The sequence below is a fragment of the Fulmarus glacialis genome, unplaced genomic scaffold (assembly GCF_000690835.1).
Source record: "Fulmarus glacialis isolate BGI_N327 unplaced genomic scaffold, ASM69083v1 scaffold41796, whole genome shotgun sequence".
Classification (NCBI taxonomy): Eukaryota; Metazoa; Chordata; class Aves; order Procellariiformes; family Procellariidae; genus Fulmarus; species Fulmarus glacialis.
The window spans coordinates 28,493-48,095 of record NW_009216998.1 but is presented as its reverse complement, the minus strand read 5'-3'; the positions used below and the strand labels follow the sequence as shown (position 1 = coordinate 48,095).

The 19,603-nt window shown below is 38.6% G+C and overlaps 1 protein-coding gene across 1 annotated transcript; it reads right to left on the bottom strand.

Moving 5' to 3' along the window:
* Positions 1-11,874: 11,874 nt before the first annotated feature.
* SYT9 (synaptotagmin IX) lies at positions 11,875-15,787 on the bottom strand (the record flags this gene model as incomplete). Its single annotated transcript, XM_009579503.1, has 2 exons — positions 11,875-12,451; positions 15,436-15,787. Coding segments are annotated over 2 exons (929 nt in total), but the record flags the coding sequence as incomplete, so codon positions are not given.
* Between the last annotated feature and the right edge of the window lie 3,816 nt (positions 15,788-19,603).

The following is a 19,603-nucleotide window of genomic DNA, read 5'->3' as shown; positions in this document are numbered from 1 at the left end:
TGACTATTAAAGACTAAGGCAAAGAAGGCTTTGTGTTGTATGAAGTGTTTCTCATGGCTTTCCCAAGAATGCTCTCACTCTATATACTGGGTAAAATGAAGAATTTGGAAAAGGAGCTGGCAAATGAGAAAGACGGCTGAGCTTCTGAAAGGAATGGGTCAGGGGTGCTCACTGCAGAACCCTTGAGGGAAAATTATCTATTCTGTCTTCATTCTATTAGGACTGCTGCAGCCAGTCAAAAGTTGAAGATGTGGATGTAGAACTCAGGTAATTTCTGATGGAGAGATTTCTATTGGCTTTCTCCAGGACCAAATTTGATAGCTCACTCATATTTTAGCCATCAAATTTGGGGGGAGAGGGAGGAGGAGAAGATTTAAATCTTTGTTGAGCAGGTCATTGTCATGTGTTTATTTTGCAGAGAGGAATAAAAGGATGGTAATTTGCTTGTTCTGCTGTTGAAGAGAATTTTCTGATGTACATCACAGGTGATTTGTTTACATTATTTCATGTGGCTTTTTGTACTGTTTACAAGATACTATTTCCAAACTATAGCAAGAGGGTATGCATGAAATCTCAGCTTCAGTGGGGATTCTTTCCCTGACTTTACAGTAGAGTCAAGATCTCATCCTGAGTACTGCTCATTTCTACCTGCATAAAATGTTGCGGTCCCAATGGAGTGAAGTTTATTGTTAGATTAGCATTTACTGTAAGATTCTGTGCTCAGTGGAATACAGACATTGAAAGGCTTTCATTATTTTAAAGCAATGCCTTTCTTCCTGATGATCATAAATAACTCTCTAGGGGGCTCAAAACCAAAATCTGCTGTTTTCTTCCTATCTTTTTTGTACACACTTTTGTATACATATTTATTTCATTGTTGGGGTTGTTGAGAAGAGTTACCGTAATGTAGATCAGATGGTTGATTAAACCACAGGTGGCTTTTAAAAATATTTATAAAACTCCAGCATGCTTTTAAAAAGAAAACACGTATAAAGAGTTCTATGAATTCTGAAAACAAATATACAAAATGCAGTATGGGAATTGTTATTTTGCTCTTCTGTGTTAACTTCCATGGCGTTTGGGCAGCAGTTTCTATATGAATAGAAAATATTAGATATTGCATGATATTGCTAATCTCCTATTCATTGCTCCTTTTAAAATAATTTTACTGCAGGAAATGGAAGAGGAAATATTAGGTAGGAGGAGCAGTGGATTTCAGCCACTTGTACTGTGCTGTTAGTAACCGGTTGCCTGACAAGCAAGGTTATGTTTTCTGATGTTGTGATAAACTGCTATTTTTAAGATTTGGCACAAGAATCTGGGTGGGGAATTTTATCCCAATAGTTCATATAATCAACTGTGAAAATCTCCAGCTGTCAGTTGTTTTCTGTTTCCCTGCCCATCACAAGCAAGATGCCATCACTAGTCGGAAGTCTTCTTCCAGATGGTGTATGTAGCTTTAATTTTGAGTTTGTCTGTTGAAAGGAGTGAATGATTAAGCAGTCACTAAGGTAAGCTGTAGCTTGTGACTACTGTTTTCTTGAGTAAATAGCGCAAAGTGTTTAATCAAGCAACAAAGTGCCAGAAACATGTAGCTATACAAATCTCAAATGTCATGATACCACAGATGTTGCTAATGCAGTCTCATCATTTGAGCCTGTCACTTCACCAAAGTACATGGTGTGAAATACTCATTCTAATTCTCTGCTAGGGAGCCATAGGAAGGCTCAGACACTGCAAATGACTGTATGCTTCATTTACCCATGCGAATACTTCCAGTGACTTCAGTGGGACTAACTACAGAAGTTATTATAGCCGTAATTCTAGAATTTGAGTATGCATTGCAAATTGCCTTTCAGTGTTTGTGAGGACTGGTGCAGAATTTGGAGGTTTGCATGTGTTTGTCATTTAATCCTACCCAGGCAAGCACAAAGTGATGTTGCAATGGCCTGTTGTTTTTTTTCAGGAAACACTATACTTTATACATTGTTCCTGATACATATATATCTTTCTGAATGTTTAGAGAAATGTGCATGCATGAAGAGAAATTAAATAAAATAGTGAGTTAAAATGAAGATATCTGCTGTAAAAAGGTAGTAAACTTAGGACTAATAAATCTTGATAAAAAAGCTTTTAGATAGGTTATAGGTCCCTCTGTTTTGCCAACTGTTTCTTCAGCTCCGCTCTCAGAAAAATAGCTCAATTGCCATGAAAGAGTGATGCCTGTCCTTCTTCCCTCGGATAGTTTAGCTGCCAAGTAATCTATTTTTTACAAAGTGATAGCGTAGCTATGTATCTTTCTGCAATAATCTGAGCAAGGTTCTCTACAGAGCCTCGAAAGTGGCCCTCATGCTCTGAAGGGCCGGGGATTGAAGAGAGAAAAGCTGTCATGTACATCTCTGAGGCCTCCCAGGGACAATTAGGGCCTGTATAATATCTGGTATGATACTTGTTGACTATATAACCAAATCTTAGCAAATTTTATCGAGTGTCTTTTAAAGTTTCTACTCTCATTTATATCAGTTCAGTTGTTTCATCTTTTATTTCTTTCAAACTACATGATCAGCTGCTAAAAGTCTCCTAGATTTTTAGGAGAAAAGCTAGAAAAGCTATAGATACATATATAGGACATATTGTTCCCGCAATATGTCCTTCTCCACCAGTCAGCTCAAACTTCAGCTGCAACTTCTAATGTTTTCTCCCCACAAAGGCAGTGGGGAGGTCTGAAGAAAGCCCTCGTGTGATTATTTAGCAAACGGTATAGCCTTATCTTAATTTTGGCAAGCTCTATAATTTAGCCTGTAAGCACAAAACCCATGCCTCCGAAGCACTACAGTTATGGTCCAGTAATTCCTTCCTTCTATACAGACGATGGTGTTTTGTCCTGAGTAACAGGACTCTGGAAAGATCCGGGAATTCTGAATGGTTGAAGTGTGAGACACGTTATGTCCTCTGACGAGAGTTTGAAAGGCGACAGGCAAATCTTTTGGTGAGACAAGAGCCTGTGTATAGTGGCACTTTCTTTTCTACCTATTTACCTGAGACACAGGTGTACTAGAAAAGACGAAGTCAAGACTGTACCCCAGCAAGCACACATTTTAGGTTGTGGCAGGATGCCAGCCTGTCAGGTATGGTGTGCAGGAAGTGCTTCCCAAGTAGCTAGGCTATCCCCTGCACGAATATCCAGTATGTCTTGGTAAGAGTTCAGAGCACAGTTACAGTTAATCTCTAAGTAAATAATATACAATAACAAAAAAGTCCACTTACTGCTTAAATATAAGACCATGGGAAAATAACATGAGAACTCAGTAAACATACTGTACACAGAGGAAAACTGTAAAACTCTGAAACACCCTGTTTGGTGGAGAAAGATGCCTGATAGCTGTGATATCTTGTGGGGATTAAAGACTAAAAATGGCTTGAGGCTTTTCACATAAGCACAGTATGTTCAGAGGGAAGAATACTTTAAAGTTTGGCTCCAAATATTGAAACTAATTTAAAGAGTAGGATTTTTCAGGAATTTTGATGAATCCATACGCTATTGAAATGCTTTCTGTGACCTCTGCTAGAAAAAAAGACAAATGAAGCATTCCCAAAACAGTTCAATAATTGAATGCGTGTTTGAAGTGATTTTTTTCCCTGCCTGGCTAAATACATGCTTAACTTTAAAGTTATATAACCCTGTAGAACAAAAGGCTATGGCACAGTCTAATCTTGAATTATGTGCAGAATGGTTAGATCACCTTAATACAGCTATTTTAGCCTTAACGCTGTGTGAGTGCTCTTTGCTCATCTTGAAGAATTGCTGCCTATGACTTGAAAATACCAGAGCCATTTTTTCTGTGTTTGTGGCTCCCACTAACAATTTTGGATGGTATAATTGAAGGACAGGCTTGGCTGACCAGGATCACATTTTGGCTTCGCTTTATGTGCAGTGCGTATGTTATTGTGAGCTGTTTCACTGAAGGCTATCTCTGAGAGTCTTGTTTAGAGAGAGATTTCTGTAAAAAAGAATTGGCAGAGGAAGGTGAGAAGAAAGGGGAAGGGGGATGGGTAGTAAGTAGAGGGATAGTTACAGACTCTTCTAGTAATCTAGAAAAACAGGAATGTAGGATTGGGCCTAACCTTTTTTAGCGTGTGGCTAATGTGTGGAGGAAAGCTTTCTTCATACACTATTGCTGTCCGGGGCTGGTGCTCCAGGGAAACATCCATAATACAAAGATAGAATTGGGTGCTCAAGGATATGCAGCATTGATGGGTGGGGGGAGAACCAGTGTGGAAACCTGGATTTTAATTTCATAAGGAATTTTGAGTTATTTCCATTTTGAAGCAGAATATCCCTCACTTGACTTGAAACATTTTGCTTTGATAAAAAACAGGGTGTTTTGTTCCTATTTCAACTTTCAAAATATTTGAAAATATTGCAATAGAAGGGCACTCCAAATCAGAAATTAAAACATCTTATTCAGAAATTTCAGTCTTCTCAATATACTGATGTTAAAATTTTTTTTTTCTTTTAAATTCTTTAACTGAAATGGTCCCATATCTGCTACATGGTTTTTTTCGCCTGCTTTAGTTTTGGCTTTGTTTCTTTTGTTTGTTTGTTTGTATGTATGTTTTTTGTAGAGAAATATCCAAACTGAAAAAGCTCATTTGGAAACTCTGATGGCCATACTCCTGGGTTCTGTAAACTTCGAGTGGTACATACACATATACACAATTCTCTGAATTATCATTTTCTTAAACTAGTCCCAAAACCCCAATAAATGGTAGCTGAGGCTTCAGTGATATTACAAGATTCATCCTGTTTCTGACCATGCCTGTGGAGCTACAAGGCTGTTAGGTAATCACTTGCACTGCATAGTCACCATTATTTTCAGAGCCAAGCTTGCAGTGCTTGTACCACTGACTCGGGACCAGCCTAACTGCATCTCAAACTTCAATGCTCTTCAAGGCATTGGACTTTTTTTTACTTCAGACCCTTCCCAAGTTTTATTGAATATTATTCTCACAGTTACCCAGTTGCTACAAACAGAATTAGGCATCTGCTGTCTTTAAGTTTTCTGAAAACATGTCATTTTATCTCTATCCCATATAATGGTATATAACTGTATCTGTCCTTTGTTTAGCCATGCTGAGTGCTGTCTCCTCATCATTTAAACATATTTTCTGACAAATCTTCTCCTATAAAGTAATTAGCAAAATCATTAGATTAAAAAAGAAACACAAAAAGACAAAAGGAAAAGCCAAGTTTTTTAAAATGAGCCCATTTAAATATGTGGTTATCAAAAAATGTAAAACCTGTAGCAAAAACACTGGCTGCAGCCATTCTCCAATGTATGATGACTACTATACCTGTTGTGCTGATGCTGAAAGCTAATTAATTTCTTTTTCATCCTTACTGTGGTGATCCTTAGAAATCTGAAGGATTAAAGATCTATGCCTTTTCAGCATCTTTTGGCTATGAAATGATTCATTACACATGGACTTTTATTTTTTCTGTACATTTGATTAAGAACTGTCAGAAAAAATCATGAAACAAAAAGTGACCTTTGAGACTTAGAAAAAGGTGAATATCTACTGATCTGCCTCTTGAAGGTAATTATGCTTTCTGTATTTTTTTTAAGTACCTCTGGGTTTGGTTGTGGAGTTTTGGTTTTTTTTTAATAAATCTAAAATTTAAGTGAGGTGAATCTTACCTCTTGTGTTTACTGCCTTAATTCGTCTAGTCATGAAATAACTGTTGTTGCTCCTTAAACTTATGGCATGCTTTAACGTGGGTAAGATACATGGGTTTGCAAATTTATCTCTTCTAGGGAGACTTGCATTTGCAAATCAATTAATAGGTACATGTCCACATCAACAACTAATTGCCTCCCTGATGCCAAAGCCTACCCATTTTAAACAAATGGAACGTCAGGTTAATACCGGATATGTTTTCTGTATTACAAAAAAAATCAACTAGTGTTTCCTGTTTACTGCTACAGTCCTAAAAAGTAGATATGGCACTTAACATTGATGGTTTGGATTTGAATTCATACGTAGAGCCAGAGATTTGGTTTGTTTTTGTTCCTTCTCAAACTTTTGACTCAAAAATTTTTGTTAACCATTAGAAACATTTTAAATGTTTTTCTGAGATCTTGCTCAATGCCATTGCTTTTCTAAACCCAGCAACTTGCCAAAACAGGAATTTTAGAAATACTGGCTAAAACATCTTGACAAGCTAAACATTTTTTAAAAGTGGAGTAGGTGGACTTAGTTGACTTACTGCCAGCTACAGTATCTGTACACTGTTGAAGAAGATAAGCATTGCTACACAGAGTGGATTAAGGCTGGTGCCAGGAATCTGCAGATTCTGGACCCGGTCTCATTTCTGCTATTGTGTAGTGTCATGTCTTAAGCAAGTCACATCCTTTTTGTCTGAGTCTGTTGCAGTGTCCATGAATTAGGGACAGTATTTACCTACTTCTTTCAAAGAAGGAAGTTAATTTTCCTCAAGTTTTGAGGGTGTAAACCCTAAGGATTATGACCTGCACCTATGCATGTGCATCTGGCATACATTAAATTCCTCACAACCTCTTAGCAGGAGTGGTCCTGAGCAATGCAACCTTTGAGGAAGTTTTTTTCGGTTTGAGGACAGAATAGTTTTGAACTGCAGAAAATCTGGTAGGTTTGGTCAGATTTCAAAATTTTAGACTTTTATTATGCTTTCCATAAGCAACTGACTGAAATAATTTAGTCCCTTTTTGTCTCTCTTCCACACATACTGTGGTTAGCATTAGCATCTCTGAAACAGGGCACTTGAAACTTCCTTCTGGTGATGTTATAATTCCAGTTGCATCTCAGTTATACAACATAAATTCCTAATATATAAATACAAATTCTCAAATCTTTCTTTCTTGGGGAAACTTGAAAACAACATCAGTGAACAATTAGCATTTCTAGAATGCAGAATTTCAAATACTTATAACCATCCTACTTTTTAACATTCTCTGTCAAAACACTAGCATGTATACCAACATGCAACTTAAATTCATTATTTTTTTTAAAATACAATTTTGTATACTACTTCTGTGCAAAAGGAATTCAGCATTATCTGACACACTGTTGTATTCTTGACCGCTACATATACCCTAAAAGAGCTTGAAGATTCTTAAAAACAGATGCAATCGATTTCTTGGCTTTGCAACTTCTAGCATATGCTGGCTCCTTCTGGTTGTCAGAGTAAGCAACTTGATGTACAGCTTGTGTTTCTTTATAGCTTTGAACTCTCCATAACTATCTTTTGGGTTTTCAGCGAACCATACACATTCTCTAAAGTCTGTGACATGTTACTTCTGAAATTCTGTAAGTATTACCCAGGCTTTTCTTTCTGTAATCTTTTCTCTCTTTCTTTCAGAAATATTTTTCTTCTGTATTTTCACTCTCCTTTTTGTACTGTGATATATTGTTTTTTAACTTTGGGGGCTGGATGCTACCCTGTTCAACGCTTAGCTAGAAACAAAAGTGGAAGTAGTTCAAAATAGCCATATTCAAAACGGAGTAACCTTTTGAATCCTTTGTAGTACTCCGATTGTTTGCAGATAAAGAATAAACCATGGTTTCAATCTGACCAACTGCTTTTACCCTTATCAGAATTTTAATTTACTTCACACCTTCACAGGAGGTGGATACAGCAAAGAACCTCAAAGGAACCACAAGATAAGGATAAAAGGTAGCAGCCAATATGGTAGCTACAATTTATAGAATATTAGGTGCGTAATCACTGCAAATCTTGTTGTAAATATCCTTTGAGAATAGCAAGTTATAGAAAGATTCACGAAAACAGGTTAGTCTGGGATGTTCAATCTCAGGGGGAGATGAGAGAAAGGTGCCAATGGGGTGTTATGAATATGACTTTTTTCTTTTTTTTTTAAAGTGTATATGTAAGCTTAGACATTCAGAAAAAGAACAGTTTTCATCGTACCATGCCTAGATCTCAAGTATAACTATATTTGACAACTGAAAAGATAGCATCAGTGTCGTCAAAATCTATATATTCTGACCAAAGTCAGAAATTTGCCTCCTAAAATGAGCAGTCATTTTGGAAAACGCTCGCCCAGCTAAGAATGGAAATTTACATTGTTCTTTCTTACTCCAATTATCCCCCTGCTCTAAGTGGAGGCCACTTTTAAATACTCCTCTTCTCTAGAAAGATCACCTGCTTAGCAAGTGACAAAGGCCAAGCATTTTGAGAATCCAAACAGCCAGTTTGATTTGTTTAATCCAAACAAGCAGAGCTAGATTTCCAGCTCACAGAAATCCTTCTCTGTGCCTATAGCTGCCTAGTGACGTTTAACAAGCAATTCTTGAGAAAAGACTTTCCTTTCTGGGTGCACAGCAAGTTATGCAAGTGGATACTTAGCATCTTCTGAAAGAGAAGGTTCTCCTTTATCTGAAACGGACTATCTGACAGCTTCCTGTCCTTCATAGTTGTTTATTTTATTTTGTGACAAAGCCGTGTATTTTGCCTGATCACATTTTAGTTTGAAGATGGCAACCAAGGAAATATTAACAACTCTCTTCTCTTCAAAACATGCTATCAGTCTATGAACATTATAAAAACAAACAAAAAAACCCCACCCCAAACCCTGAATATGTTTTAGAGGCTACTAAACAAAACATACCAAATACTGAACGCCAGCCTAAAAATAAAGAGTATCTTTTTTTCTTGATGAGCCAGAAACCAGTGTAATCTGTCTGGTAGATATACAAAAAGCTTATCTAGTTCATTTCATGTTCATCTAAAGTTGATCCACTTAATTATTTCTTCTACTAAATAGCGCACTGCTGCTTTTTTCTGTTTGGAAAAAGTGTCAGTGTTACAGGAGAGAGATTTTATGCTCAGAGGACCTGGGATTAGAAGCACAATCATTCTGATATTGGAGATTTGTGTTTGGAGGCAGATTGCTTTTCAGCGTGTAGAAAATTTTTATGCTGACATGCATCTATGTTATGAAATAATTTCAAACTCTGGGATGGTAGCAGATGTTATAGTCCAAAGAATCAAAACTGTTGGCTTTGGATAAAAAAAGCTTCCAGTGTTATTAGAAAACAGAAGAAAGCACATGGCATAATAGGTCAATTTAATGGCATTGTTTGCAGTAAAGCTGACATTTCAGGCATAATCTGCAGTGCTCACTTGAAGTAGGCCATTTTACTGGGCAGAGAAGGATTTGATACATTCTTTTATATTACTGTGTCAAATTGGATTAGAACATAATAAAATGGAGAATGTAAAATAAAGGCCTTTGGGATCACTGGTTATGCAGTGTAATAAGATGCACAAGGAATTAAAATAAACGTACTCTTCAGAAGTATGACAAACTTGTCATGGGTAGTTGTGTGGACCTTCCCATTTTCTAGTACGTTTCCTCGGTTTATCCCTGCTGTGCTGCATTCTTTGTTGATCTACATCGAGTGAATTTCCTTCAGTAAGTTTGCCCAGCATTTCTCTGTTTTGCAATTATTATTATTTGAAACAACAAGACATTCAAAGATAAAATGATTGAAAATCTGCTACAGTTGATACAGTTTCTGTTTGCAACCATAAACTGCCCAACGATACTCAAAACTTTGCTGAAACTTATCTCAGAGATTCACTAATACTGCCTGCTGGCCCGGTTTGGAGTGCAGCCACAGGATATTCACTTCAGCAGCTTCACTGAGTAGCCCATAGGATTCAGCTTCTGCTGTCAGCCTGTGAGATATCTAAGCTACACAGATAAGAAAATGTGCTGAAACTTGGTTTCTTAAATGATGCTAGGAGGGTTTCTCATAACTTTATGGAGTAAGTTTTAACCTTTGAAATTCTGGAATTTTAATTAGTAAGCTGAGTACTCCACACTTTCATTTATCTGATACTCTTATCTCAGAACTCACATTAGCCAAAATTGGATTGTGTCTCCTATGTACTACGAGTCATTTGCTTTGAAAAGGTCTCTGTTAGCTGAAAACCCAGTGACAAGTCTAGATGGCAGGTCATGTGTTTTGTTTGGATAAACAGGGTTACTCTTCACTCAGGAATTAATATTAGTAGGCATTAATAAATGACTCATGTTTCAGTCCTGAATTTAATTTCAGAGATTACAGAAAATCTGAATACAAACTATATGCCGCATCGCTTTTGAAATTTGGAAGGGCAAGTGCTTAAAAGGAAAATACCAGAGCCAATCTTTTGCCTAAGTTAAAACATGGAAAAAGGACTAGTACATATCAAAGTAACAGCAGCGTGCACGTGCATTCAACTTTCAGTTGATTGTAAAACTGAAAAGTTGGTCTTGGGACACTTAACGCTGTACGAAGGCAGGCTTTCACTTGGAAGGGCTGTCATCTGCTCTGTCAGATTCTTACTTTTCCCTTGCAGTTGAAGAGCAGTAACTTTTCATAGAAAAGCCAGGTTCATCTTTCTCTGACACTGAGTGTCCATGCCCCAGCCTGTACCTTAAGTGAGGGAACTGCTAGTGCTCCTGCTGCAGTTCCATCCTAGTGTGGAAGAGGACTGTGCAGCGGGTGCACAGGACGTTCCACACATGGACACGTAACACTGACTAAGAATACTGAGAAATCACCTTAAACAAGGACAATATCAATTTTCAAAAAGAAATTCCAAACAAAAAAATGGATTTAATCCACTTGGTCTGTAATATGGACATGCTACTAGACCACAAAGGTATAAGGTGAGAGTCTGAATTCAGGAAAGTATTTGTCTCAGAACATCTTTTACTTTTCAAGTGCTTCTTACACTCAGCTAAGCATATGCTTAAATGCTTTTCTGAACTGAGGTCTAACAAACTTACACTTTGATCTTACTGTTAATGATGTTTGGTTTATTTGACTGAAGTGTGCACTCCATTTGAGTATGGTTTGACATAGCAAATGAAATATTTGCTGACTCTTGGCACTAGTAGCTTCACCTTTGTGGATTTCTGTAATGTATCATTCTCATTGAAGGGCTGTTCTCCATAGGATGCGCTTGATTAATTTCTAATAGCATTACAAGGAGGTTGGCTCATGCTTTGAGAAGAGAAGAAAGCTCTTTCTTTTCCAAAAGTAACTTTTGTGGTTTTGTACCTAATCGCTAATGGGATTCCTGTGTAGAATTTGATACCAGAGACTTTGGGACAACAGAAATACAGACTTATTTTATAAGTTTCCCATTTCCCTATGTAACAAAGTGATGCCAAACAAAGATTTAAACCAACTCAGTGTGTTTCGTTGCTTTCATGGAACATGTGCTGAGGTGGTTGTTAGGTTTTTAAGTTTGTATAGGCTTTATAGTTAATAGATTTTATAGTTAATAGACTTTATAGTTTTTATAGCTTTAATTTTTATAGGCTGACCAATGACGCTTGTGTATTGGACAGCATTGTCTGCCCTCTGTTTGGCCAGATTATAGATGTGGTGTTATCTCACTTTATGAGAATATAGTCTCTAGAAGGACTGAAGATCATTACATAAGAAATCTTGAATCTGCAGTTCTGGCTGATTCGTATGCTGTAATTTATGTGGCAAACAATGCAAAACACAGAAAGACAGGCAAAATAAGAAAAGTAGTATTTCCTTAAGTAAGTTTTAGATTAAGTAAGATTAAGAGAAAAACATTCTCCAACTTTTCTACCCTATCAGCAGGGCAATGACTAAACCCACTGTCTCCAACGTAAGACATTCTTTAATAGATCCAAAGAACGAGAAATGAGGACTGAAAATGTACTGTCAATTTCCTTGGATCAAGGTCGAAGCTTGAGGAAGAGAGAGAATAGAGTATTTTCCTTCATAAATTTATCACACAATTTAAGTTATAATCAAATTAAGGAAAGAAAATCAGAAACAAAAAATCTCAGAAAGAAAAATTATGATACTTACATTGGTGACATATTCAATATCCTTCCAAATATTACATTCCCTGGGAAAATCTGCCAAATCTAAAAAATTATCCACTATCACTTGGCCAATCAAGTCGTGCCTGGAGAATCTGTCAAAGTCATACACAGAGAAATGGAGTTTCCTTGCGTTCAGATCATTGTATGGGACAGTAAATAAAAAAACTTCATCAAATACTGGATTTAGGGTCTTTCTGTGCACTTTAGTCTGGTGTTTTGTTTTCCTATCAGGAAGCAGATATATCTTCACATATGGATCTGACGTTCCAGAGAAGTCCTTTGCTGGCAGGTTGATGGCCTTGTGTATCTTCACTATCAGCTGCTCTAAATCACAATCATATTTCAGAATAAAGTTCAGTTTTCCGCATGCCTTGCTATTACTCCTCCTGCCTTCATCTGTGTCCGCTGATCTTTGTTTATATAGCTCTGGCTTAATGCGGCCAATCCCCGTCAGTTGCTCCTGTTTCTGAACCTGCTGGATGTTGAAGTCAGGGTTGGAGAGGTTGAGCTGTCTTCGGATTGAATTATGCCTTAAGTGAAAATGAAAGAATTGAAATAGATTGTGTTGAAGATTACAGGAATCTGTGAACACACACACACACTGAAGATCCTGTTCTCATTTGGCATGTTTTTGTAATGTATGCCAGGGTCAGGTTTTTACTGGCATAAAGTGATAAAGCATGATACTAACAGTTGTGAGAGCTCACCTTCAGCATTAGACTGCTCATATCACATAACTGTCTGTTCCTATGTCTCAAGCTAGTGATCTGCACCCTCCAAACCTGGCTGAAGAAAGTAACAAATGCAAATTCATGGCCATTGCAAATCCAAAGGATCTGCCTTATTGGCAAGTATAATGTGATACAATAAGAACTGTAGCTGTTCTTATCAGTCACTATTTTCAGCTGAATCCTTAGGATTAATGCCTATGAAATGAGTTACACTATGTAAAGGGCAGCAGGATCTGGCCTATTATGCTAGCTAAGCTTGCTGATTTCTGATTCTAAGATAAAGCTGGACAAAGGAGGATACTTTCCTCCCTTGCAGACATCTCTGCATTTTAATTACTTGTTGATCTCTACAACTACTTCATTTACAAGTGAGCTGTTCTGGACTGAAATTGTTTGTGACCACCCCAACAATTGTTTTGTTTTTTCTCTCATACCTGATGTAATAAGCTCTGTGGTACTTTGGCTGAAAAGCTCCTTTAGTTTCATTACTCTGAGGAGAGAAAGTTGCTTTTAGATTCGGTCCAGTGAAATTTATTACCTGGAGTCACTCAGTTATTGTGATTGAAATTTCCACTTCATGAGATGATAACAGAAATCAAATTTGCAAACCCTGTCAGGGTAGTGGGATGTAAAAGTTGGATTAGGTAAAATCCTAATCTTATATGAGTTGGTTTCCACTTTTTTGTCCTATTCATATGCAGCAATCATTAGTGTATTAGAGTACCATAAGCTGTGGTTGAACATAGAAAGAGCACATGGAAAATGCTAGCACAGGATTAGTCAAAGCTATTTATGTTGAATGTAATCAGCAATAGTTCCTCTGCTATCATTGTTCATTCATTCCTTGTAAATATGTGTTTACATATGCTTAAACCAGAAACAGCCTCTTAAACCCTGTTTTTTTTCTCTTGTTGCATAATAAATACATAATTTTATAGCTATACATTAGTCATTTCCACAATAAAATATTATCATGACACAAAAAAAGATTTATATTGCTCAACCCTTAAGCTCCTCATCACTGTGGGAGGTGCAGAATATCCTGGGGAGGAATAAAAAGGAGGGCACTGGAGAGCCAGCTCAACAAGGATTGTAGCAGGGGCAGGTGCCTGGTCTCTGTGGCCACGCAGGAAGCCACAGCTGGCTGCTCAGTTGTGCCAGAAAGCAGCAGAGACAGAGGTGAACAAGCAAAGGATGCGGTACAAGGAAGATGGGCCCCTCCTGCTCAGTGAAAGGGTCTCTTGGAGAAGACCTTGGCAAAAGCGAGGGGCAATGAAGGAGAGGAGTAAAGAGCAAAGCCTGTATCAGCAAACGGTATAGGGCAGGGGTGGGACCTGGACAAGTCGTTCCGTGGTGGACAGAGAGCCACTGTAAGACCTGCTGGAGAGAGCTGGACTGGGAACAGTTGCCAGAAGAAAGCTGTCCAGAGATTCACAGGAGTGAAGACGTTGTCCATGCACTCAGGATGCTGAGGCAAGTTTTTTACGGATTGGGATTGCTGCTGCTTCTTGTGAGATGACTATGCTGTGGTGATACTGTGCATTTGTCTAAGTATCAGAATTTCTGCCCTGTTGTAGCAGAGAAAGCCTGTATCTGACTCAATACTTTCACAATACCAAAGACACACATGAGAACTCTTGATGTTAGATGTCAGATATGAATCTTCTGTTGTTAATGAATCCCATGACATGCTTATTTCCCAGCAGTTTGAAAACACAGCAGCACCAGCCCTGTACTGTACTTCTGGGCTATTAGTCCTTAGTTGGAATTGAACCTTGTGTGTGGTAGAGTGCAAGGTTCGGTATCCATAATTATGGCTTTGGCCTCCCCATAGATTCCTACAATATAAGCCCAAGCCATTCTTATGCTAATCTAAGGAAGAAAGGCACCTGGAGCTTTTGCTGCATAGCATTAATAATGATATGGGGACTTCTCAAATTCTTTCTGAGGCATGTTTTGGACAACTGGCAATTACTGAACTGGCTGCTAGCTGCTGTCATCTTACCCATGTTCAGGTGTGCCTGCAGGCAAGAGTCTTGGCTAAACTTGCTCTCCCAGATGGCCAGAAAGGAGGCTAGCAAAGAGCAATTGGGTTAGTGCTATACCTTTTCCAGCTGAAGTGTACCTGCTTTGACTCAGAAATTTACTGGCTTTTCACATGCTGATCCTTTTTCTTACTGCGTGAAACATAATCCTTTTATCACCTGCCCCTGCACATACTCTCATCCTCCCTCTTTCCTCTCCCCTCCAGTACTGGTTCTCCAGTTCCCCTGGAGACCTCACTGACTCTTCTTGTACAGTCACTTTTCCCCCCACAGTCATGATTGTGGCTAAAATCTATGATTTTTAATCCTATTTCTAACTCTTGCAAGTGCTTCATTAGCTTGCCCTACTTTTCTTCTTCGGCTGTTTTAAAAATCTTTGAGGAGATATTACTGAGTGTTCAGCATCAGTTCTAAGTGCAAATGAATATGCTTTACAAGCTAAATCTAGGCTGTTCTGGTGCTTTAAGGGACACACAGTGCTCTGTGTTGTCCAGCTTCTGAGGGAGAGGCACGAAAGAGACAGTAGTTGATAGAAGAGTGGAATAGCATTGTGATCCTGTCCTTTTAACCCAAGAGGTTTGTGCACCTCAAAGAATAACTTTTGTGTAATTTTTTTTTAAAAAGAATGTGGAAAGTAAATGATGCATTTTTAATAGATCAGTGTACTGGATAATCAAGCTGTGCTCTTCTGACTGTATCTGTATTCATTAATAGCAGAGAGAAATTGGAGTTACTGACCGAGCAGAAGAGGTTGGTTCAGTGATCTGACGATGCATTCGCACATTGTGTACACAGTTCTCCTTCGTTCCCGCCTGAGCATCTAATGGAATATCAGGGGAGGTGTGGCTGATCTTCATGGAGGACTCTGGATAGGCTGTAGGCTGACCCAGATAATCCTCGCTGTAGTCATGGTCATTGGTCTCTGTATCTGTGTAGTTCAGTGATTCTTGTTTGTTGTCTTTGTTCCCAAATGGCAGACCACGCTCTCGCCAAGGGATCCAACAAAGCTTCCAGGACACGAACAGAGAGACACCAAATAGAGCAAGACCACAGGCTGTGACAACTAGGGAGAGCAAGCTTATTGAGATATCTGCAAACAAGAAAAACACATGCATGTCACATCTTTGTGCTTTTTGGAGCTCTGCATCTCCAAGGCATACAATATGGGAAGTAAACATCTCTGGATTGCAGATCTACAAAAATTAAATTCTGGTCCCTGCAACAGTCATATAATAGAAACTTATTAAATGTTCTATTCTTTTTTTTTTCCCCAATAAAAAAAAAAAAATTTAACCTTGTTTGGAGCTCAGTATAAAGCTCATCTTTATAGACCTTAGTTTATATTTACTCTCCAAAAGCTGGGTGGGATGAAGGGTCATCCTAAATATAAAAAGGGCTGTTCACTTGTTCACTCAACTTTCTACTAATGGAAGAGTAGTGCCTGCAGTACGTTTTTTCTTTATTTTCCTTCTATGTAGTGCAGTTTCCTCCACCTCCTTTACCAGATCTTACTATCTTCTCTTCCAGAGACTATATTATACTTACAAAACAACCATGAACATATGCACACATGCACATACGTGGCATGAATTTTTTTTTTAGGTATTTAACTGAAGTATCTTGTTTCATCACTTTATTTCCATTCCTTCTAATCTTAGACTCATTGTTATCTTTGCAAATGACTTTTGACTATCAATACATGTCTTGCTGTTCATCATTTAGTTTAGGTACCAATATCTCTTCAAAACTGAGGTTTTTCTTGGTTTTAACTCCAAAGGCTTTTTTGCTGTTTCCAAACTTCTGGTATAAAAGGAATGTGGAGATGAGTTTTCTGTTATTTTTCCCCACATTCCTAGCATTATCCTACTCCATAATCATATCAACACAAATAAGTTACAACTGGGAGAGGGTTTTTCTCTGTTTTGCTTTGTTTTAAGTTGCACGTTGGGAAAATGACTCAGTGGAACAGCTGTTTTTATGGTTACAGTGTTTTTGAAATGAGTTGCTCTGTGGATTACACAGTACATCATGCCTTAAACACAATTAGTAAGAATTCTATTTTACTGCCTCAAATTATAAACACAACCTTATCAAAGCAATTTTTCACACTGCGTGTAAGTTCAGAATGTCAGGCTGCATCTTTCTAACTAACAGCTAACCTAAGTTTTCAAAGGATGGCATGAGGTTGAAATGTACTGCTCCTACTAGGACAATTATGTAAGAATGACAATTCAGATGAAACAGCCTCACTCAATTTGAAAAAACAAAATAATATTTTTCAAAAAAGTGGAAAAGTCAATACCTTCTGCCCCTGCTGTGAGTCCCATTCTCACTAGCCAGACAGATTAAATTTCTGGAGAGGGGGGAGTGAGACTACAATCAGTTTCATGCAGGAGCTGTCCAGTTTATTTTGCATGCTGAAAACCAATTTCAAACAATTTTAGCCAGCATGGCCCTTTCTGTCCTTCTCCCAGTCGTATGAAGACAAAGCTTATCACCAGTGGGGACAGCACAGCAGCTGTCTGGAATTATAGCAAAGAGTTTCAGAGCTGAAATTTAATTAAAGACATTCCTCCCATGCATAAAAGCCAGTTTGGGAGAAAGTAGAATGGTGGTTCTTGAAATTTTTGGAATATTTACTGGTAAACAAGTCTGGCAGTGGAGGCAGAGCACAATCTCTCGGTTTGATTAAAAAGCAGAAGAACTGGGATGCAGTAGTGAAAGAAGAACTTCAGAATAAAGCAATTCGTCTTGGATTCCCTGGAGAAGGAAGAAATACATCAGAGGTCTGCAGAAAGGTCACTTTTTCAAAGAACTGATTCAAGTAAATGATCCAGCATTGAAAGAAATGAGAAACTGGGAGTTGTCAGAAGATTACAAAGTGAGAACTGGAGAGTGCCCAATGCCAAGGATGTGTGAAGGTGAGGAACAATTTGACAGGTAGACCAACAGCCCCCTACCTTGAGGATTACTTTAGCAGAGGACACAGTCACCTAGAGAACTGACATCGTGGGAAAAAATACATAAGAGCAATATGAACTACTTTTCATTTGGAGAGTTTGAAGGGCTTCAATAACATACCTCTGCATTTAATAACATAAGACTGAGAACCCTTATCTCACAGCTTACTTTTAGAGCAGCTGGATAATAAACAGTTCGGGTAACTCGCCAAGTCACAGAATAAGAAGGGATTATTTTTCATCATGTTGGTTTTACTTCTTTCTGACTCGTTAGGAACATTTTTTGTGTGAAATTTTCGTTTCTGTGGATGGAAAAGAGACAGTCATGTATCTGTCTTACTTCTATGAAAGACAGTGGGGCTAACGGGCAGTGCTCCAAACTGTTACCTTTCATTGGACGGTAATGTTCAGATACTGCACACCTCGCTGGCAATTTTCAGCAACTGGGCAGATCCCGTGTGAATAGCTGGGGTGAGTGCAGTCCCAAGTGAAGAGATTTTTGGCTGCATCCTGGAGCTGCTTTCACACTAGCCTTTTGTACTGTTACACACTGTATTTTCTGTATAATTTTTAGTCCATCTTTCCAGACGTCTCAGTTTTTCTAAACCTGTTTATCTGTATTCCCATGTGGTAGCAGTACTCATCTGATGCCAGTGATTTCCTCTGCTTTGTAATGAGAGCAGGAAAAGTCTTTTCTTGTTTGTCCTGTGCTGGTTTTGGCTGGGATAGAGTTAATTTTCTTCATAGAAGCTAGTATGGGGCTGTGTTTTGTATTTGTGCTGGAAACAGTGTTGATAATTCAGGGATGTTTTAGTTATTGCTGAGCAGTGCTTACACAGAGTCAAGGCCTTTTCTGCTCCTCACGCCACCCTACCGAGAGTAGGCTGGGGGGGGCACAAGAAGCTGGGAGGGGACACAGCCGGGACAGCTGACCCCAACTGACCAAAGGGATATTCCATACCATATGACATCATGCTCAGCATATAAAGCTGGGGGAAGAAGAAGGAAGTGGGGGACGTTTGGAGTGATGGCGTTTGCCTTCCCAAGTAGCAGTTATATGTGATGGAGTCCTGCTTCCCGGGGGGTGGCTGAACCCCTGCCTGCCAATGGGAAGTAGTGAAGGAATTCCTTGTTTTGCTTTGATTCGCATGCGTGGCTTTTGCTTTACCTATTAAACTGTCTTTCTCTCAACCCACGAGTTTTCTCACTTTTACTCTTCTGATTCTCTCCCCCATCCCACTGAGGGGGGAGTGAGTGAGCGGCTGGGTGGGACTGAGTTGCCAGCTGGTGTTCAACCACAACAGTCCTTACAAAATCAGAGATCTGCAGCACAGAAAGTGTTCCTCAAAAATCCAGCTGCTTCTCAATTCACTCTGCTTTCACCAGAATTAGTGCAATGTGTTTCCCAGAGAAGTATCTGGTGTAAGTTTAAACTGCAACTGTGAATCAAAGTGCAGGCAAGCACTATAGGCAAGGCTGAGCAGTTTACAGGTAGGCATGGACGTTGGGAGCAGTGAGAAATGGTGCTGATTATTTCAGAAGGAAGTTTTTTCAGTAGCATTGCAACATATAAACTTAGTGTGCACATTTCGCCATGTTTTTGATGATCATCTGTGCTCACTTTTAGCATTTGGCCAGTTCCATTAGTGTCTAACTAATACATCTACTCTCTGTACCTACTCTACATTGATACAAGCTCTTGATGCTCTGCAATGGAGAATCTGTGACATAGGTACTTGCATTGATCTCTTTCCTGGAGCAACCATGATGCCAGTCAAGTGTCCTGAGGTGTTGATATGAATCCAAGTCAAAATTTCATAACTATAGCTTCTTGATCATGGCTGCAGCATGACCTGAGCTCCCAAATTCCAGCATATCAGAATACCTGGACAGTATTATAACGTATTAATAATGGGTAATGTGTTCCATAAAAAGTAAGACCAAAT